This window comes from Venustampulla echinocandica, assembly GCF_003357145.1.
Source record: "Venustampulla echinocandica strain BP 5553 chromosome Unknown scaffold_7, whole genome shotgun sequence".
In the NCBI taxonomy this organism is placed as follows: Eukaryota; Fungi; Ascomycota; class Leotiomycetes; order Helotiales; family Pleuroascaceae; genus Venustampulla; species Venustampulla echinocandica.
In genome coordinates, this window is record NW_022474212.1 from 981,062 (window position 1) to 1,001,248 (window position 20,187).

Here is a 20,187-nt window from a genome sequence, read left to right on the forward strand (position 1 = left end):
CTTTGTTCTGAAACCGTCAAGTCTAGGCTCCTGCCCCAACATAGCGCGAAAGTTTATATGTGAGTAGGTGACTAATTTGTGGCGCTCTGGAATCAAGCCTACTCACTACTGATGGTATTCTGAAGGTTTAGCACCGGCCTAAAGAAGCCGATATCCTATCAAGCTTTACGCCCCTTGAAACTAGAGCACATGCTAAACGTACCAAAAGGCATTTGTTCAATAACCCCAAAGTTACCTATTTCTGTAGTATAGCTGAATCTAGACATCGCCCTCAGACAATTGACAAAAGCTTGCCGGCTTAGGTGCTACGGGCATATCAGGGCGACTTACTCATGCCATTTGAATAGTTTGAACTTCTGGAGACAAACTTGTAACCCTTCTTGTCGTAACGGGATGCTCTTAATATTCAGATTATCAACGCATCTCAAAGCATTTGTATTGTAGCATTATCCTCTATGCCCCCGTGTTTAACGAGACTCTACGTGGCACTCCAAATTTGGAAATCTTAGAGGATAATGTCCCATAGAAACAGGGGGATTCCCGTATTATTCAAAACAAATCGACAACCTCACAGTAGCCAGTGTCTTATCAAGGGATTGCGATCCATGCAACATTTCTATTTAAAAAGCACCGCATATATCTAAAACACATCTCGAGGGGTATAATCCGTGCCTTCAATGTCTCAAACGCCGCAAAATTACAGTAAAAAAATAAAGCTAAGCGGCAAAGTAGCGAGCTGCCCAGAGACTGCCCTTGCTGGTAGGTTCTGACATCAGCACTTGGTGCTTCTTGACATGCAAGCCCCGAATAAAATCACTCCGTGCCGTATCAGCTAACCGGCGTGCATAACCCTTCCTTCTTGCTGTCGTCAACACCCAAAGCCTGTCGAAAACAAGGTGTTTAGAGGGGCCCTCGTTGCCGGCTTGTTGTGCTACCGATCCTCTTGCCCTAGGTTCATGGTCCATTGTGTATCTTTCCACCAATAGTACTCCAACAACTTTCGAATCAATATAATATGTGTATAGTTTGAATCTTGGAACTTGGTTTTCATCCTCCGGATCGAGGGGATTCTGGATCTGGAACCAAAGGTCATCGGAGTTGTATTGGAGACCTGGGAGGTCCTCGTAGGTACGCTTGATGATGACCTCCGCAATAGCTCGCTGTTCGGGATGGGAATAGGTAGTGATAACGCGGATCCGATGGTGGGCTCCCTCGATGATATCCTTCCATACGAAGTTTCCCTCTCTCACCTCCTTCTTTTGCAGTTCGGGCATAGCACGCAGTTTGCAGTATTCCCGGTGTGCGAGGGTGTCCTCTGTAATAGAAGGATTGTACGGCATCTCACATTTGTCGCAATGGATGGTGTTAGAAAGCCCAAGGTCAATCTGTGTTTGCGTGTATGTCATGCCGTATGGCTTCCTTCTCGAGCGCGGGGGAATATCAATTGCGGCACTGGGTAGAGCGGGATCGACATCAGGAGGGTAAGGGGCCCAGGTTTTGTCGGAAAGAAGCTCCCTCGGGGGTTTGGTAAGAGGTGGCGGAGTGCTCGATCGCCAATGTTCATAGGGGCCTTTGGTTTTATAGGGCCAAGCATCCCCATTATCATCAGCACTCCTGACATCATGGGCGCCTGTAGTATTAGTTGTGGTGGAACCAGATCCTCCACAATCGATGATCGGAAGAGGTTGGTTGGGAATCACACCATTGTTGCTTGGGTGGTTTTGTCCGTGGTTGGCAGATTGCGATTGTGTAGATCCAACGGGACGTGATCCAACCTGTTGAAGTTTTTTTTCACTGGCGCCCGTTAGGCCAATGTCATCCAATTCGCCTTCGAAGTATAACATCTTCCGGGACGACATGTCCAGTTCTAGTGGGAGGCTGTGCCTTGTCGTAAGACGGCGGCGCAGTCTCTTTTGTGCCTGCTTTGGATGAGAAATATGCGATACCTCTATAGCAGGCGGCGAGGAAGGAGGGGTCAGGGCTTCATGAGGTTCGAGGCCGTCTGATGATAGTGAGGTACACAGCACCGGACGCGGACTTGGGGACCTAGGTCGGGGTGTGAAATAGCTTTTAATACTTGATCGTGGGATCTTTGTTGCGGGAGACAGATTTTCGGGCGCTGGAACAAGATTTTCGGCCGTGGATATATCTTCAACGCGTCTCTTCTTACTCGAAGGAGCCTCTGTATTGGCGTTGTCGCGCTTCGAGTACGTCCGCAGACCAGTGGTTCTGGTGTTGTTAGTTGAATTGAAGTTGAATCGCCCACATGAGAGGTGAACTTACCTGCGGTTCCCTAAGGTCATCGCCATGATGAATGAACGACGAGCCGGCGACTGAAGTCGCTCGAAACTGCGGGGATGTGATGTTGTTTATAAAGCCTTTCAGTTGGTGGTGGAGTTTATGATAACCATAACCGAAGAGGCTACTAAGAAAACGACTGGGTGACGCGATTGGTGACGCGAATGCCAAAATACAACTCAACGCGCCATCACGTGGCATGTTTCTTGCTAGTTGCAGCCACCATTAGCTGATTTTGTTTAAAGTCATAATTATAGGCTTCCTAAGGCTCATGCTAGATGTTAATCCTTAGATTATTAGAATTGGAATTGGAATTAATTTTGCTGGTGGGAAACTTGAACCAAGATTTTGAGCTTTGTCCGATACTATTATGATTTTGTCTTGTCAGTATCCGAGTTCATGTAAACGCAAAGGCAAGATTGTACCACATATTGCACCACATGCTAGGAGCCGCTGGATCTCTTTGATCTAAGATGAGCTACCCTTCACAAGAGTAAAGTTAAATACGAAGCAGTCGGGCTTCGCATGGCAGTAGCTCTAGAACACCCGAATATGTCAGAAGTAGGCTGGTCGGAACTAAGGATGTGCGGATTATATCCGTACAAGTAAATCAATGGATAACAAGGAGATAGGCAACAGTCCTTGCGGTGAGAAGGATTAGGAAAAGTACAAGGCAATAACTTTCATTAGGGTCATAGAACATAATTGGCGTCACAGGATCCCTTTGAACAACCACGTTATTCATAAATCGAATGCGTATATTTTAGAACTCCCCTAGAAGCCCATGCTGAGATGAATCCGTCCTTGTATACTACATTCGTCATATTCTAACAGGCAACACATGGGTGCTATTATACAGATGATAGGACAGCAATGCCGCTATAACAGGAGATCTATAAAAGCCATAAAATGCCTAGAATCTATTTCCTCCGCTTTATGGTTTTAATAGCCATTTCTATTAATCCATCTTTAGCTTCGCTAGCTGGTAACGCGTCGATCGATGAGATGGCCCGATTAGCATATTCTTCCGCCAATGCCCGAGTTTGCTCCAATCCGTCGCTTTGAAGTACCAGTTCCCGAGCCTTGTTAAGTTAGCGATAATCCGGATGTCAGAAGAATGTCACTCACCCTTGCAACATCGCCCTCCTGGGCGAACTTCCTGCCTACTAACGCTCCTAGCTCTTTATTGTTTTTCCACGCAAACAATAACGGTGCAGTTGCCAGCCCCAACTCTAGATCTGCACCAGCAGGCTTCCCCAACTCCTTTTCACTGATTGTATAGTCCAACATGTCATCCACCAACTGAAATGCCAGGCCCAGGTTCTTTCCATATAAATATGCAGCATCCACAGTAACTGTATCTGAGCCACCCAGGAGCGCTGCTGCCCGGCAAGACTTTGATATCAGGCTTGCAGACTTGAGATATGTCTTTTGCAAGTAATATGTGATTGTATTCTCAGTCCAGATTGGATTTTTCTCGTCTTGGGCGGTATTCTTCAATTGCATGAATTCCCCTTCAACTAGATTCGCGATAACAGTGGCCAGAAGCTCGGTCACCTCTGGGTCGCGAAGGCGAGCCAGGGCTACTGAAGCACGGCTCAGAAGGAAGTCTCCAGCCAAGACTGCCATTTTATTTCCAAATTCGAGGTTCGCCGATGGAGACCCGCGGCGCGAGACAGAATGATCAATAACATCGTCATGGAGGAGGGAGGCGGTGTGTATTAATTCCGTAATCTCTGCGAGTCGTCGTTGGGAAGGGAGGATATCGCTTTCGCTAGCTGGATACGAGGATTGAAAATGGGTGATGGGATTCGTGGTAGAGGAGGAGGGATTAACATCCGAAAGGATAGCTATCGGTGAAATAGCGTTGTCGATGTCTGGTGATAGTTGCTGGCCATTATATCTGGGAGATTTCTCGGCCAGAGCAGTAGCCCGGGACATCAGCAGCACGATAAGGGGGCGCACATGCTTTCCTTCGGCTTGGGTATAGTATTTTGCGACAGTGTCGAGAGACGGATGTCCTGATCCCAAAAGCTGCCGTATGTTACCAGTCAAAAATTTGATCTCTTTGGCGACCATCCGTAACGGGTCGACACTGATTCCGCCTTGGCTGGCCGTTCGCGTTGTGGCATTAGACAAAACACTTGAGGCTACTGAGACAGCTTGCGCCCATGATGACTGTCTCCTTCGCGCAGGATGATGGTATGTAAATGTTGGGGGGTGTTGGAAGGCCCGTTGGGCAGCTAATTGACATCTAGAGCACCCGGGATATGCTAGAAATGTCGAGGCCGAGGAGCTATGTAAGAGCGACGAAGCTCTGCCTGGATGGATTTTCATCCCAAGTTCCTTATTTCAAGAGACAAAACTGCAATTGACTTCAATTGGACTGAGCGACAAGAAATCCAAGCTGTATGAATACGAACAACCGAAAGAAGAAATATTGAAGCGCACGGAGTGAACTCTCAGCTAGATTTTTCGGCGAGAATCGGCTCAACCTCTAAGCTTACTGCACGGAATGGAACAACCTAGGCCCCGACCACCCCTACCTACAGGCACGCTGACGCAGCCAGGTCCCGGAACTCAAGGTTGTTGCAACCTAAAATATGTTAATTTGGGATCCTCGTTTTATTCTCATATCCTGAGATGGTCCCAACAAATACAATATGGTGCTACTAACTATGACCAACTCCCTAGTGGAGGCCCTGCAGAATATTCAGAATGCTCAGAATGCACACCCTGACGTGGAAGTCGAGCCGTTCAACGACGGAGCAGGAGTAGCGGAAGGAACCAGCCTCAAGACAGCGGACGAGAAGCACATCAATCATTCAAACATTGTCGCGCAGTCGCCAGTCGCAGAGACACAAGAGCAATTGCAGAGTAACAAATGTCCTCAAGAAGACAGAATAAAAGGTGGCGCAACTACTACAGGACAAGCAGAGGCATCTCTTGAGAATCCAAAAGTTGGCAATCCAATATCCCATGGCCAGGTTATAGATCTATCGAAACAACTGAAGGCATATAATTTATCCCCAAGCAGCCTAGATGTACTGCTGCGAGGGGCGAGGGTCTATGTGCCTCCCCCTCCGTCAAAACCCGAGCCTGTGAGTGGCCCTGCCAACAGACTCCTTTGCCCACAACACACTAACCACCATCTACTTAGACATCTGAATACAAAGCTCTCATGACCCGCCTTCGCCGTGAAGAGGAACTACGAGCATACGAAAGAATGACCAACCCGATTTCACCTATGGAGACCTTTGCCCAACGATTCCCTGCCGCCTCCGCCGCTCGCGCCTTCTCCTCAAGCTACCACCATATCAGTACCTCAGATCTGGATGATGATGACGTTACATATGCGGATGTAGACCGACAGATGGCTTTGATATTGAACGTGCTAGTTAGTATTGTAGCTTGTGCTGGAGCCATATGGGTTGTGGCCCGTTGGTGGAGTACACCAACTCGATTGGCCTTGAGTATGGGAGGCAGTCTACTGGTCGGTGTTGCTGAGGTTGTGGTTTATTCTGGCTACATCAGGAGAGTGGCAGAGGCAAAGGCTAATGCAAAGGGCGTCAAAGACGTCAAGGAGGTTTTGAATACTTGGGTCATCGGAGCTGAAGATGATGAAAAGGGAACGGATGTTCCAGTAGTGATAAAAGGCGATACCGATGCCGCCAGGCCACGGAGGAGGAAGAATAATAATGTGTTATAACGAATGGCCCCCTAATATACTTTAAAATTTATGCTTATTTTGCCCCGCCAATCCTATTTGAAGACGTCAGTTCTGTTTCAGCAGCTTCTTCTAGTACAATTTCCCGGCGCCAGCTGTCACTAGCAGTCGAAAACACTTGCCCTATTCTATACTACAAGCGTAGCTGCAAAATCTTTTAATATTCACCTTGAATTTAACAGCAGATGTTCCAGCATGGTAGAGGATCTTTTGTGTGGGTGTAAATGTGATCATGCCTATATTTATATCTCTATGATGAGTAGTACTCCGATGGTGCAAATTATATCTTTCTAGGGGTATATCTCAACTTATCAACTTGGGCCTTTTAGAATCCTCCCCTAAACCTTCATACTTGATAGTAGTTTTGAGCCTCTTAATCTCGCCCTTCTCCTCAGTACCCTAGTCAACCACGTCCAGTTTCTACCTCAAGTCCCGTAGCTATTGGCGGAAATATATTGCTTGATCTTGCAATGAACTCCAAATAAGCGCCAAAAGGGGCCCAAGAAGCGTATGCCCACCTTTCTAGCCTGATGCCATCTGTTACGGCAACACAAGCTTCCATTCGCGAAAGGGGTCCGCATGTATGAAGATGTCGTCGAGATACTACTAAAGCAATATAGCGCAAAGCATCCCTAGATAGACTCAATATCTAGAGGGTTGAGATGACGGTGGTTGCCTTCAGCTCATCCGCATGTTAAAGCGGTCTTCGCCCCTATTTCCACCCGCTCTAGGTAGGGCGGTGCCAAATTGCCTGGCTATAACTCCCAAACACCCTCTATATAATACCAAATAAGCATTTTTGGTTTTTGAGGGGTACAAGGGCGGCCACTTGGTTGGGTGGTTCAGGACGAATTGTACTTACGAGGCCGACAGGGATTTAGGGTACGTAGGCACAGGCCCCAAAAAAGGGGGATGTTGAAAACGACCAAAAAAAACGAAACAAACACGAATCGGATCTATTCGACAAGAGAAGTAGGCCCTATAACGACGGGGCCGAACTCTTTTGCTATTTTAATGGATTAAATTTATATTTTACGATTCTCTTTTCGCGTTGTTCTTTTGTTTTGGTTCTTTTATAAAGTGAGCGGTCGCGGGCTAAGCGAGAGAGAGAGTCCCCTCCTTAATCTAGCAATATCTCCCGGACTCGAGGAGTCGTGGGGTTATGGAGTCATCAAAACGTTCGAAATGCCAGAGTAAAAAAATAAGAAATACGTAGCGGAAGCACCGGTCGCCTAGATTGGTTGATTGATTGATTGATTATTCCTTTTAACGTCATGTGTAAGTCGAAGACTACCTTGCAGTAGGGCGGACTCTTCCTCAGAAGAGAATAGGTCGGGTGATAGTTCTATATACATACTCGGCAGCAGTCAAAAAAGAACAAAACCGGAGCACAAAGCCCTATTAGGGGCTTTACTAGCCAATTTTAATAGACTAGTAGCCCATCTGAAGTTCCCCCAAAAAATTCCGCCATGTATTCTCGGGGACAGCCGGGGTTATAACCTAAAATCAATCAAGCTTCCTGGAGACTGCACGCAAGCTAGTGAGTGCCTTACTGTCACTTACATTTTCAAATCACAACCTTCGTCGGACTATATCTACCTTGCTCATATCTTTAGAGTGGCCGCCATATGATATCCCCCGACTACATATGGAGCTGATGATGGATGGAACACCAACGGAAAAGGGGGCCCAAGTTGACCGTTACATACTAGGTGATAGGAACGCCCAGGGTAAACAGGTTTTATAAAAGTAAAAATTTAACTATGATGCTTCTTTGGTTTTACGGGTTGGCTCCTCTTAAAGTATCTTGCAGTGCAGAGGTTCCTCTCGACAACCCGCATACATTTTCGTAGACATAAGAAGCTTTCCTTGTCCACTTTACCAAGAGAGCTACTTATAGGTACTCTACTTTGTACTAATACTATACTACCTTACCTTATAGTAACCTCGTAGTAATTGAAGCCACAAAGCCAAGACTCGCCTATCGCGGCCTTGACCGTCCCCCATCGTCCCAGCTTTCTCCCCTCTATTCTGGACCCCACGGGTCCCTCCGTTCCCCGACCAATAAACATCGGTCCGTCTGCACCAGAAGCATATCAACTGGATCCTTCACGGGGAGCGGCTGAAATGCGCTGACATTCCAGACACCCTGCTGCATGAACAGATCCTACTTCCTCGACCTCGAAAAATCGAATCCTTCAACAAGTAGCAAAGAGAGCCCCTCCTTTATCGCGGTCCCCATCCATCTTTCGCTCCCACCGATATTCCAGTCCGCTGGCTCGCGCTGAGAAGTCCATTCGAAGGCCGTGAAACCAACTAGAAACAGCCATGAGTTCAAATCCACAAGACGGTAGGCCGCAGGTGCAGGCATGTCGGTACAAGACGGGGAAGACACTGGGCGCCGGGTCGTACTCGGTGGTGAAGGAATGTGTCCATATCGACACGGGGCGGTATTATGCCGCCAAGGTGATCAACAAGAGGTTGATGGCCGGGCGAGAACATATGGTACATTGAGTCCCATCGTACCCGTACCATACGGAGATTCATACTGAACCGCGATCTGGATTTATAGGTGCGCAATGAAATCGCCGTTCTCAAGCGCGTATCTGTGGGCCACCAGAACATCCTCACTCTAGTCGACTACTTCGAAACCCTCAACAACCTCTATCTCGTAACGGATCTCGCCCTCGGCGGCGAGCTATTCGACCGCATCTGTCGTAAAGGCTCCTACTATGAATCCGACGCCGCAGACCTGATCAGAGCCACGCTCTCGGCGGTGGCATACCTCCATGACCATGGCATCGTACACCGGGACCTAAAGCCCGAGAATCTCCTCTTTCGCACCCCAGAAGACAACGCCGACCTTCTAATAGCTGACTTCGGTCTCAGCCGCATCATGGACGAGGAGCAATTCCACGTCCTAACCACCACATGCGGCACACCGGGCTACATGGCCCCCGAAATATTCAAGAAAACCGGCCACGGGAAACCAGTGGATATCTGGGCCATCGGCGTGATAACCTACTTCCTGCTATGCGGCTACACGCCTTTCGATCGGGATTCCAACCTCGAGGAAATGCAAGCCATCCTAGTAGCAGACTACTCCTTCACGCCTATCGAGTACTGGCGCGGCGTCTCCCTCCAGGCGCGCGATTTCATAAAACGCTGTCTAACCATCGACCCCACGAAACGGATGACAGCCTACGAAGCGCTATCACACCCCTTCGTCGTCGGCATCCCGGCCGATTCCCAGGATGGGAAAGCTGGGAAAGGCTCTGATTTGCTGCCGATAGTGAAGAAGAACTTCAACGCCCGCAGAACCCTCCATGCTGCCATCGACACCGTGCGCGCTATCAATAAGCTGCGCGAGGGCCAGCACAGCGGGAGTATGATGGATGGCGCGAAGTCGGCGGATCCAACGCAAGGAGCGGAACATCTGCCAGCCGAGCAGTATACGTCCAAAAACGATTCGGGCGTGAGCGATATGGACGTGGATGTCGAAGGGATGGGGCAGCTTGGACAGGGAGCGTATGATGGCGGAAGAGGCGTCTTCGAGAGGGGCTCTGGACAGGGCCAGACAGATGCGCAGATCGAGGCACAGACGAGAAAGGTTGCGGAGACTACCAAGGGACTTTGGAGTGCCGGACAGGCGAAGATTCCAGGCCGGTAGTGAATGAATATTTAACTTGGGAAGTTGAATGTTTTCGTTATAAGATGGAAAAAGGAATTTCAAGATCAGGAAACACCAATACTACAAGAGGAATGAATGAATAGCTACAAAGGGGGCTACAAGATATGGAACCAGGCGAGCTCAAGCAAAGGGGGTTAAAAGGGTTTTTTTATTTATATTTATATCTGCTGGATTAGATATACGTTTTTTCTAGCAGCGCGTTACGTACGTAGGTCATCCATCATCTAGGTAAAAGGTAGGTAGGTACGTATGCGTACCGATTCTATATATCTGTTTTGCTTACCACGTCAATTAAAAAAGGAAAAGGGGGAGTTGATTAAAAGAACGCAACTCGAAAACACAACGAGATGATAAATAAACTAAGAGGAACTTATGGTGTTTGAATTGTGTGTGTTTTCGTTTTTGAGCTGGGTCTTGTGCATAGGTAAGTGTAAGGTACCTACGACTTTGTTCGTGTAACCCCCCCGCTTAAAGCGAAAGGGGAAAAAGGGGGGGGGGGCGGTTGAGGGTAGACGTAGCGAGCCAGTTGAAGCCACACATATATTGCACACATATCACGATTTTCTTAACAATAAAACTTTTCTTTTCTTTTGAACTGCGTGGTTTTCTTATTTTCTCTCCTCGCCTTATTATATATTCGGTGCATTACTCCTCCACCATCCCTTTCCGCTCTCCACACCAAGGATCAGGATTCCTTCACCGCAAACGCGTCCATCCATCCATCATGTCTCCATTTATAACGACAGACAAGACAGAACAGACAAGACGAGTTCATATTTCATTCCTTTCCATCCTGCACACATGTGAATTAAAGCCCCGCGGCCATGCTCTCCCCACCGTGTGCAAACCATGCAATGCCCCAAACCCCCCAATCCGAAAATAAAGGTGCCCCTCCTAGGGTTCCCCCCTTGGATTCCAGTTATCAATAGTCTATATTTAGCGAAAGTCCCGAAAAGTCAAATATTCGTACATGCTACATGCCCGTCTTTGGTGGCCGCCCGTCTGTATCTATGCACGTCTAGCGATCGTGGTTGTGGTATTTATGTAAAACTCCAACAAAGTGGATAAAAAAGGCTTGTTCTCTGGCCCTGGGGCCCTGAGAACAAGGGGAGAAGTGAAGGTTGTTGAAGAAGTGAAATGCCACTTAGGCATTCGTTTCGGTCGTGAACGGATCGAAATGCGGCCGTGGCGCAATTATTCATTATAAAGTTGTAATTCAGGGGGTGCAAAAGATCCCCAATCCCAGCCCGGTGGACGTCTCGAAAGGTGAGTGGTGAAAGGTGATATATATACAGGGCGGTTCAAGATGTGTGTTCGAGAGTCCAGAGGTGGGTGACGGTACAAATGTGAAGTCCGAATCAAGAAGCTCATATCCGCTCATATGCGCAACGCCGTGCCATGAATATGCCGTAAATCATCAAGGTCTGCAAAATCTCAACAGGGGATCGTGCTGAGGAAAATGCGGGAGATAGGAGTCGTGAGTGTTCAGTTGGGTCACCGAACGATGACTTCGTTAAGTTCACTGTCTGACACTTGGGATGCGAGGGTCTCGCCCTCCCAAGACTGGCCATCATCGATGGGACTGCGTGAGCCTGAGGAGAATGAGGACGACGATCCGGCGGTCCACTCATCGCTGCTGCCAGTGTGGAAATCGGTGTCCAGAACAGTTAGACCATATTCGTAATCGCCTACGCTCGGGGCATCCCCAACTTCCACGTAATCATAATCCCAGCGGAAGGTCTTGTCCATTTGAATTCGCGGCAGGAAACTCGATTTGGCCATATAAAAGGTGATTGCCGCAATGAAAGCGCCCCCAACCAAATCCACCGCATAATGGTGAGATAGGTACATGGTTGCCCACCACATCCACATGGTGTATCCAATGAGTAATGGTCGCAGCTTGGGGAAGCAATGGCTCATGAAGAGCGCTTCCAGAACTGTCATTCCAGAGTGCAGGGAGGGAAACGCTCCGAACACCAATGGTGATGCTTTGAAATTTGACGTGTAAAGGTCAATTCCGAATAACTTGTCAATACGCGACAGGCCAGCTGCTGATCCTTCGATGGAGTAATTTGCAGCTGCAAGACCGTACAGGTTCTCATACCATGGAGCCGAGCATGGGAAGAGCAACTGAATCATGACACCAGTGATGCTTAGGTATCCAAATGATCGCGCATAGACCGGGAGGGTTCCTGGGGGCCCAAAGAGGAACATTAAAATCGCCCACACGACCGGGCCGCCATAATGCAAAATCCCATATGGCAACCATGCAAGGATGTCCAATGTTACGTATTGATGAGCGGCGAGGATATTGCTCAAATTGGCCCCGTAAAATATGTTTTCGAGTGCAGGTAGGACCTTCACCCAGATATGCGGACGGTACTCGGCAGGAATAAATCTATTTAAAAAGTCAGTACGTAGTCCTTTGGCGCAAAATATAATTCTAGAGTGGCGGATCATGCTCCTACAGAATTCTATGCTTCGATTCTCTCGCAGCAATTAAGGGGGGGAATGGCCTACCGAGCATTGAAGAAAAAGACCAACCAGGTGAGGACTGGAAGGACGGGGAGGAAGAATTGTCTGGTGATGGGCATGAGAAGTGCCAGCATGAGCAACGAAGCCGCGCCCGTCTTCATCATCGGCCCTGGCGCCTGGCTGATGGAGAGCGAGAAGATGGCCAGAATAATCAATAGCAGGTATTGCCCGTCATAGTACGACCATCTGTGCGACCTCAAAGCCAGAATTGTCCCTCTTGGGTTAAACGATGTTTCCAGGGAACTAATCGACGACGCGGGCGATTGCGAGGATCGAAACTTGGAGCGCAGCCGGCGGCGGTACCTTCGAGGTATGGGATTCGGTATCGAGGGGAAGGAGAAGGGCAGCTTCGCCTTGGTGAAAGTCTGGGAGCCCATGGTCGCCGGATAGTAGGTGTGAGGTTCTGACATGGCCGCAGAGGGGCGTATTGCGGACAACGCGGCTTCGAGGGGCGCTTCCACCGTACCCGGTGGGACGGGCGAGGCTTTGAGGCTTTGGAGGAAGAGCAGGAGGCGGCTGGGAGGTTACGCTATGGTTTGTACATAAAGCCGTGGGGGAGGGGTACTGGAAATGGCGGTGATAGTACTTCGAAGCAGCGGTGGCGACGAGCGAGTAGGTGGTTTCGAGGGGCGCTGGAAGGAGAGGGCGCACGGTGCGGAGGACGAGATCGAGAGGGTCGGGGGGAGGGGGAGGTGGAGGAGAGGGCGTGAGAGGGCGGGCGAGTATGGCGAGGTTACTCGGTGGTGTAGATAGTTGTCGATGGTGTTGTGAAAGCGGATGTGGAAGTGGAAGTGAGAGTGGCAGTGGAAGTACTATGAAGCCTGTACGTACTACTACCACTCTGCTGCTCTGTACTAGGAACCCAAGCGGAAGCGGATGCTCGGGCTTTAGCAGGAGTCCAGGAGCCCCGTTCGGGTGCAAAGCCACTGCTGGGGGGCTGCTGGGATCTCTGCTGCCAGTTTCGCTACGGAGTATAGGCGGGCCCTGCTCCCTGGGCGTTTGCAGCTTAGCAAGCAGGCCCAGCGGGCGGCAGCCGCCCATGGCCAATGAGCAGCGATGACGGAGTCGGTGACGGTGGCGCGCGTCCAGGACGGCCCCCCGAAGCGGCTAGCAGGCCTTGGCGCGATGGGACGTATTTCAACGGGATCGCGGACGGCGGGATTTTATACGTGCGACGGGGCGCGGACAGGGGAGGAGCAGCACTTAGTACGTAGGAGTTCTCTCGTTTTGGGTATTTAAAAATAAAAGGGAATGCTAAAGGGCGGCGGTTCATCCACTCAGGAGCCAGGAGCCAGTAACTTGAAGCTTATTATTATACTCCCTACCTCTTTAAGTCTGCAGATGCTCAAGCACGTAGGTACTTCCGCCGTCCGCCGCTGTTCACTGCTATTGTCCGCTCCGCTGCCAAGCTCCGAGCCCTGCGGCAGTGATTCGCACTTTGCGCCTGTGTAATTATGCGTACTCGTACCGTGCGAGTACGAGTACGTGTACGCGTACGAAGAAGCCCTCCTTGGGGATGATCTGGATCTCAAGGTACATGTAAAAAGTTATACACAACAGTAGAAATCCAAACACCAACACCAAAGAGCTACCTGGGACAAGCACACGATCAGACAGCTCCTCTGCATCCTCCGCGTCATCCGATTTCCCCGCAGCCACCAGCCTGTCTGACGGTCTGACAAATGCCTGCCCTCGCACATTCGCACAATCGCACCACCAACTGCTGTCCACGTCCCCGGGTTGAAATCATCGCAAACTCCGGGCGATCCGAAGCCCACCGTCACTGTGGCTGCCACGGCCCCCCAGTGCGCCCACGATCTAGAAGTCGGGAGTCATCCACGATCACATTCGTCCGGAGCACGGAGTCAGGCTCACTAAGCAGTAGCAGTAGCAGGAGCAGTAGCAGGAGCAGTAGGGCCATAGACAGCACCTGATAGCAGCGACATAAGAAAGCGCAGCGCAGCGGAGCGACAGTCCAGCCGACTCTGCGTTTGTCGCGGCGTCCGAGTCGCACAATCTCCGAGCCGGGTTGTATAATAAGATTGTTTAGCTTGGCAGATATCCCATGAGGGAACGAACGGCAACCGTTGCAAAGGGGAAAAAAAACATGAAATTTAATGTGGAGCAACAGGAAACGGAAAATTCTCGATGCTAAAGCGGGTCGCTTGAAATAAAAGGGGAGAGCCTTGGTCCGAGGTAGAGAGATATAACTTTGTCACCTGTCTGCTTCGGAGAAAGTGTAAGGTACTTGCAGAACTGTGCTGATAAGCAGGTGCCGCTCCCTGCATACCTAGGTAGGACAACTACGTGCTTTGCGTTGGAGGTGAGCTGTCAGAAGTATGTACCGGCATATCTACCTAGGTAAGAAAGGGGGGTACTGTAAGAGTTGCATCCAGTGTACATAATCATCCGCTCTCCTCGCTACCCGTGGAGCTGCAATCTCTGATAAGAACCTAAGATTGGAGCCTTGGAGGGGATCCTCGATTCCTTGGGTCATCAGGTGTCACACGTCACGCTGCCAGGTGGGCGGTGTGGCTGGGGGGGAGGATTTATTAAGGTGATGACAAGGTAGCACAACGCGTAATAATACTCGAGTCAAAGAGGATTCCAGCTGGTGAGGGCGCTAAACCGGGAACTCGGCGTCGGGAATGTGGCAGTACATAGTACACTCAGCACAGTAAGAAATCCCACGAACTACTGTACGTACAGGTATCTATATAAAGTACCTACCGGTACATGTACATGTCCATTACGAAGGTTTGTTTAGAGAGAGGGAGCCTACCTTAAGGGCTTAACCTAACTAAGTTCTAGGCAGATGCTCCCTGGAACTAGGCTCTACGACGACTCTACGAGTCCGGAGTATTCATTCGTGATAGGTGATAGGGAGACTGACGGGGACGTGCAGTCCAGCAGTCCAAGCGATGTTTCCACCTCCCAAGTGCCAAGCAAGATCTCATTAATCATTAATGAGGATCTTCCTACATCCAATTACACCCACTCCGTAGGACTGTATGCCCTCGACGACTCCTTAGCATTGGGTTTTGATCTCTGGCTCTTGACACAGCGGGAGTAAAAGAGTTCTGGTGTTGCGTGGCCCGAAATGCGACGTCCTGTGCTCGAGGAAGGACAACGCATTTCTCGCACACGACAGGTGAGGTTTTTGCTGGGTTTGGAATTCCAGAAGCGCTCAATGCACAATAATGGGAGACCAATGCACAAGCAACACCATGAAAGGTCCAAGTTATGCAAAAAAAACCATCCGTCTTGGCGAAACATGTGTGTCTGATGTTCACCAGGTTGTTGTCGAGATTCATCATTCATCAGATTCACAGCTAGGCAGGTGAGTGCGAGTTTGCCAGGACTGGCCAATGGTCGACCACACAGTGCGAATACGTTGCTGGCTGGCCGCCACGTAACGGCGTGTAAATTGGGAAATTTGCATGGCTCCTTCACGTGTGGCACAGACAGTGGACGAACAATCAAATACGAATAGATCGAGGTACAATACGAATTATTGAGGGGCTGCAGACTCTTTGCTTCTTATGGATTATTAATAATGATAACTGGGTTTCAGTGTATGAAAGGCAAGGGTTAATGTTAAGTCGCGCCGCGGCATCTTGATCATCATCTGCATGCGCTTTGACAACAAGGCTGCGTAAGCCTGTAACCGTCGATTGTAAGGCATTCTGGTCGGGTAAATAACCTCTTCATTTTTCGTTTGCTCGCTGTATGGAGTATGGAAAACCTCGTTTGTTCTGTGCAGATACTAGTATACCATGTTCTCTGTTAACAATACCTAAAAGGATACCCTTTAAAATATAGAAACAATAATCCTTAGCACTTAACTCTCTATCTTTTATTTCTTCCTAATAATAAAAAGATCCTCCTCATCTATAGTATAATCATGGCGACTCTAATTGATACATCGAGTTCTACGTCAAAAAGGGGGCAAACAGAAAACAGAAAAGGAGACCTGTTGCACATCGCACTTAAAAGGGGCAAGATAGGGGGGCAAGATTTTCTGGAAATCGCAATTTTCATGGCACATCGCCCCGTTCCTTGTTTAGTTGAAAACGAAGATCATTTTGTTGCATGTCGCACTGTAGATAATTTCCTTTTTTGAGAGATCGAAATGGGTTTTGTGGCTTTTTTTTTTGTCGCACATCGCACTTTGTAATGGGACAAGGTTTCGTTTTTTTGTTGCATGTCGCGTGCGACGGGCGGGATTTCCTCGCTTCGTGTGATGGGCTGCTGCAGTGAGGAAAAGGTCTAGTGGGTGAAAACTCCTATATCTTGGCTACCTTGATTTTTTAATGAGGTGTGAGATGAAGGTGATTCAGATACTATCTATTCCACTTTGTTTTTACTATACAGTACATGTCTTAAATTAGGACAGAAATCTGCCCATTCCGTCCACAAAGTTAAATATAAGATCAGAGGAAATATATACACAATAACTCCCCTTTCAGCAACCCGAGTCATTTCACCACTCTATCCCTCTCACTTTATATCCCTTTCCTATTTCACAAATATCACCTTTCTCCAACCATGCCATGACAGTATTCCCTCCAACTTGCAGACTCCCCTTCAATGTCCCAAAAGAAATAAATACTGCCTAGAATTGAAGATATAGGAGCCTATCACTAACAAATTTTATATTGAGAAGGGTGAAACTTTGCGAATTACTCCTGTTACTATTAAGGTGAGACACACAAATTAAAAGGTATTACCTAGATGTAACTACAGGATACTACTCTTCAATTCTCGCTTTTTCTGGAGGATATTTTGCTTATATGAAAGATAACCCAACCCAACGGTACAATTTGTTCGCCACTCTCCGCTGCCCAAAGCCTCTTATCTAATTTGAGATGAAGACCCATAAAATAAATATAATTTACTATAAAGGAGCTCCTAATTAAACAGCATTCTTAACTTTACATTCTCAGAATGCCCTACTAACTGACATTCAAACGAGTCCGCGGCATTTGAATACTACGTGTACATTTTGAAGATGTTGGGATATGTCATGTATGGGTTCCTCGTAAACGAGAGATGGAAATTTCTCACTAGGACAGCAACGGGGGACACGATGGTCTTAGGGATTACTTGTATAATATTCGTAGGGGTAGTTTGGATAGTAAGAAATGCTGGTGCATGAGGTGAGATAAAAACGAGGAATCCATAACCCTGTCTACTTATATATATATAGCATGGTGCGTTGAGAACGAGCTAGATTTGCTCTATATTACACTTAAGAGGGATATGCGATACCCGATAGCCGCTGTTGTTGTCCCAGGTCAAATTCTTAGGCTAGGAAGACAAACTCAGAGACCTTTGGTTGCGGTGCTAGAAGTATAGCACGTTTGTGGGGAATTGATCTTGATGCGTACGGCAATATGTAGAATGGAGAAGTTTGATGTACATCGTACTGGAGAATAAACCCCCCCAAGGCGCGTAGTAGGTTTAATTGGTAGGTAATTGAAAGAGAGAAATGATTGTAGCGAGGTTTATCCTAACTGGGCACTGGGTGTACTTAGCTAAAACCCCAAACATAAGGCAAGCTAGTTGGGAAAATATATTATCTATTAAAAGGAACATGTTATAAACTGGTTCCGCCTCCGTATCAATTAATACCACAACCCATCCACCGAAAGGAAAATTCTAACTAGCTTCATGCAGGGACAAATTCAACGCGAAATCACTGTCTATCCACTCAATTCCTATTGCCCCTCCCTTAGAACTTTTATATACACCCAAAAACTCCCAGCGAATCTGAACTTTTAGTTCCCTGGCTCGGCAACTTTGGTATTGTGCGGCACAGGGATAATCACAATACTTTGTGGCACTGAAGCTGGTCCAGCGGGTACTGTCACCGTTTCTTTGACAGTTACGGTGGAGGCTGGGAGTGTTTCGGTGATGCGCAACGTGACGGTTACCGTAGCTTGTTGGGTTGCTGCGCCAGAGGGGAGGATCGTGGAGGTCTTTTCTGACCCTGGGGCTGGTTGTTGTGTGGCTTCTGGCTGTTGTGCTGGTGCTGGCTGTTGTGTTGGTGCTGGCTGTTGTAATGGTGCAGGGCTGCCAGTTGGAACAGTCACGGCTGAGGGTGGCTCGGCCGCAGCTGGTGATGGAGCTGGTGATGGGGCAGCTTCGGGCGACTGTGATGCGGGCTTGGGGGCATTAGATGTCGCGAGGGGAGTGACGGATAGAGGTACGGCTTGAGAAGCAGTAGCGCTTGGTTTCCTCGTGCTGAGAACAACAGTCGTTTGACCCTCGACCGGAGATTCTGGAACTGGAACTGCGGAGGTAGCTGCGACTGCTGACGGTGTAGGAGATGTATTCCCAACCTGAGCCGTTGTACTCGGAGTAGCGTCCCCAGCCAAGATACTCTTGGCTTTATCACTGTTATCGCAACCCACGTAAACGCCCCGCGTGCTGGTCATCGGCAAGGCGAAGCATTGTTCGCCTTCCCCACAGACGGTTATTACGAAGCTACCAGCAGAGTTGCACTTCCCTACACTTCCGTCTATGCAAGCGATTTGTCCGGGTGTGCAAGGGGAAGAGAAATTCAAGCCGGAAAATAAGTTGTTGTAGCCTTCTGCTTCGGCGAGGTTTTTGCTGCGGTCTGTAGGAGAGAGGCTCGACGTTGGGACCGGGATGGTGGTTGGGATCATGGTGGGGACATCGGAGATGCTGGCTGGTGGATTGGATGTCACCTGCTGTGAACGTGAAGATGGTGCGGCTGATGAATCCGGGGATGGTGGCTTCGCTGTTGCCGCTGTTGATACAGGGGGCGTGAAGAATACCGTAATGGATGTGGTCGACTTTCCTGACGGAGAAGTCTGCGAGGATTGCTCTTCGGTAGCGGTTGGCACAGTGACTGCTGCGCTGGATGTGTCCGTTGATGTAGGGATCTCGTCCGTATTGCTGGTAGAGGTTGACACTGTGACTGCTGCGCTAGGTGTGCCCGTTAATGTAGGGATCTCGTCCGTATTACTAAGTGTGAATCTGGGTATAGAGCTTGACGATGTTGATGAAAAGGAGGAACTGCCGACCTGCGGCGAAGGCTCCGCAACTGAAGCGACAGTGGAAGATAACCCTAGACTAGATGATGGTGAAGTGCTTGGAGAATTGGATGCCACTAGGGGACCTGAATCCGATGTCGTCGTTCCCCTGGCGGTAGTGAGTGGTGAAGTGGTACTGTCGAGTCCAGGAATAGCTTGGGAAGCTACTGGGCTTTCTGTAGCTGCACTCGAGGTAGTACTCAAGGTAGCACTCTCTGTGGTGGTAGCTGGGCCTTGAGAGTCCGCTGTTGTAGTGGAGTTCAAAAATGCTGGGGGGATAACAGTTATGGGTGACGGCGACTTTGTCGAAGTTTGAGATTGCGAGCTAGACGTCGTGCTATCCGAGTCCGATGTTGGCTCTGGTATGCTGGTGGACGGCGTAGCGGAAGTCGAGTGGGTATTTACTGGCGTTATCGCAGTGATGCCCCCAGCGTCTTTCTGAACCTGAATAGTGGAATTGGAGAATGGCACATCTCTTGGGAGGCTGCCTTTTCGTTAGCATGTATCATATATTGGAGTTGGGCTGGGGGGTTCTTACTATCTGCCAGAGCCATCACGCCGTAGCGGGCCAGCCGCAGTGAGGGCTGCAAGGAAAAGGGCAGTGGAGATGAATTGGATGGGCTTCATTTTTGTGGAGCCTTCTGCTGAATTGAATTGATGTGTTGATGATTGGTAAAAAAAAAGGGGGTGATTTGCGTCAATATTTGTCTAAGGTGGTAAAGTAAAATAAATGAATGGGGTCGAAGATTCGAGCCAAGAAACCGAGTGGACCAAAAGCCAGGATAGTCTGCTCAGTTTGTGGAGGAAACAATGAGGGAATAAAGTTGTTATCAATAGAAGGAAAAGACAGAGAACTGGATATGTAGGACAGATGA

General features: G+C 48.8%; 6 protein-coding genes across 6 annotated transcripts; 2 read left to right on the forward strand and 4 right to left on the reverse strand.

The window, feature by feature from the left end:
- Positions 1 to 716: 716 nt before the first annotated feature.
- On the reverse strand, positions 717 to 2,309 carry BP5553_08256 (uncharacterized protein; the record flags this gene model as incomplete). The annotated part of the gene is made up of 2 exons (XM_032016879.1): positions 717 to 2,229; positions 2,284 to 2,309. The coding sequence occupies 2 exons, from the start codon at positions 2,307 to 2,309 to the stop codon at positions 717 to 719; spliced, it is 1,539 nt and encodes a 512-aa protein (XP_031867170.1).
- A 909-nt stretch (positions 2,310 to 3,218) lies between these two features.
- On the reverse strand, positions 3,219 to 4,377 carry BP5553_08257 (putative prenyl transferase; the record flags this gene model as incomplete). The annotated part of the gene is made up of 2 exons (XM_032016880.1): positions 3,219 to 3,380; positions 3,427 to 4,377. 2 exons carry the CDS (start codon positions 4,375 to 4,377, stop codon positions 3,219 to 3,221), a joined length of 1,113 nt encoding a protein of 370 aa, XP_031867171.1.
- Positions 4,378 to 4,472: 95 nt separating this feature from the next.
- Positions 4,473 to 6,007, forward strand: BP5553_08258 (uncharacterized protein; the record flags this gene model as incomplete). Its single annotated transcript, XM_032016881.1, has 4 exons — positions 4,473 to 4,500; positions 4,557 to 4,598; positions 4,993 to 5,399; positions 5,459 to 6,007. 4 exons carry the CDS (start codon positions 4,473 to 4,475, stop codon positions 6,005 to 6,007), a joined length of 1,026 nt encoding a protein of 341 aa, XP_031867172.1.
- Positions 6,008 to 8,353: 2,346 nt separating this feature from the next.
- BP5553_08259 (Protein kinase-like (PK-like)) lies at positions 8,354 to 9,695 on the forward strand (the record flags this gene model as incomplete). Its single annotated transcript, XM_032016882.1, has 2 exons — positions 8,354 to 8,530; positions 8,598 to 9,695. 2 exons carry the CDS (start codon positions 8,354 to 8,356, stop codon positions 9,693 to 9,695), a joined length of 1,275 nt encoding a protein of 424 aa, XP_031867173.1.
- Positions 9,696 to 11,210: 1,515 nt separating this feature from the next.
- Positions 11,211 to 13,292, reverse strand: BP5553_08260 (uncharacterized protein; the record flags this gene model as incomplete). Its single annotated transcript, XM_032016883.1, has 3 exons — positions 11,211 to 12,114; positions 12,237 to 12,367; positions 12,504 to 13,292. The coding sequence occupies 3 exons, from the start codon at positions 13,290 to 13,292 to the stop codon at positions 11,211 to 11,213; spliced, it is 1,824 nt and encodes a 607-aa protein (XP_031867174.1).
- Positions 13,293 to 18,031: 4,739 nt separating this feature from the next.
- Positions 18,032 to 19,939, reverse strand: BP5553_08261 (uncharacterized protein; the record flags this gene model as incomplete). Its single annotated transcript, XM_032016884.1, has 2 exons — positions 18,032 to 19,796; positions 19,851 to 19,939. 2 exons carry the CDS (start codon positions 19,937 to 19,939, stop codon positions 18,032 to 18,034), a joined length of 1,854 nt encoding a protein of 617 aa, XP_031867175.1.
- Between the last annotated feature and the right edge of the window lie 248 nt (positions 19,940 to 20,187).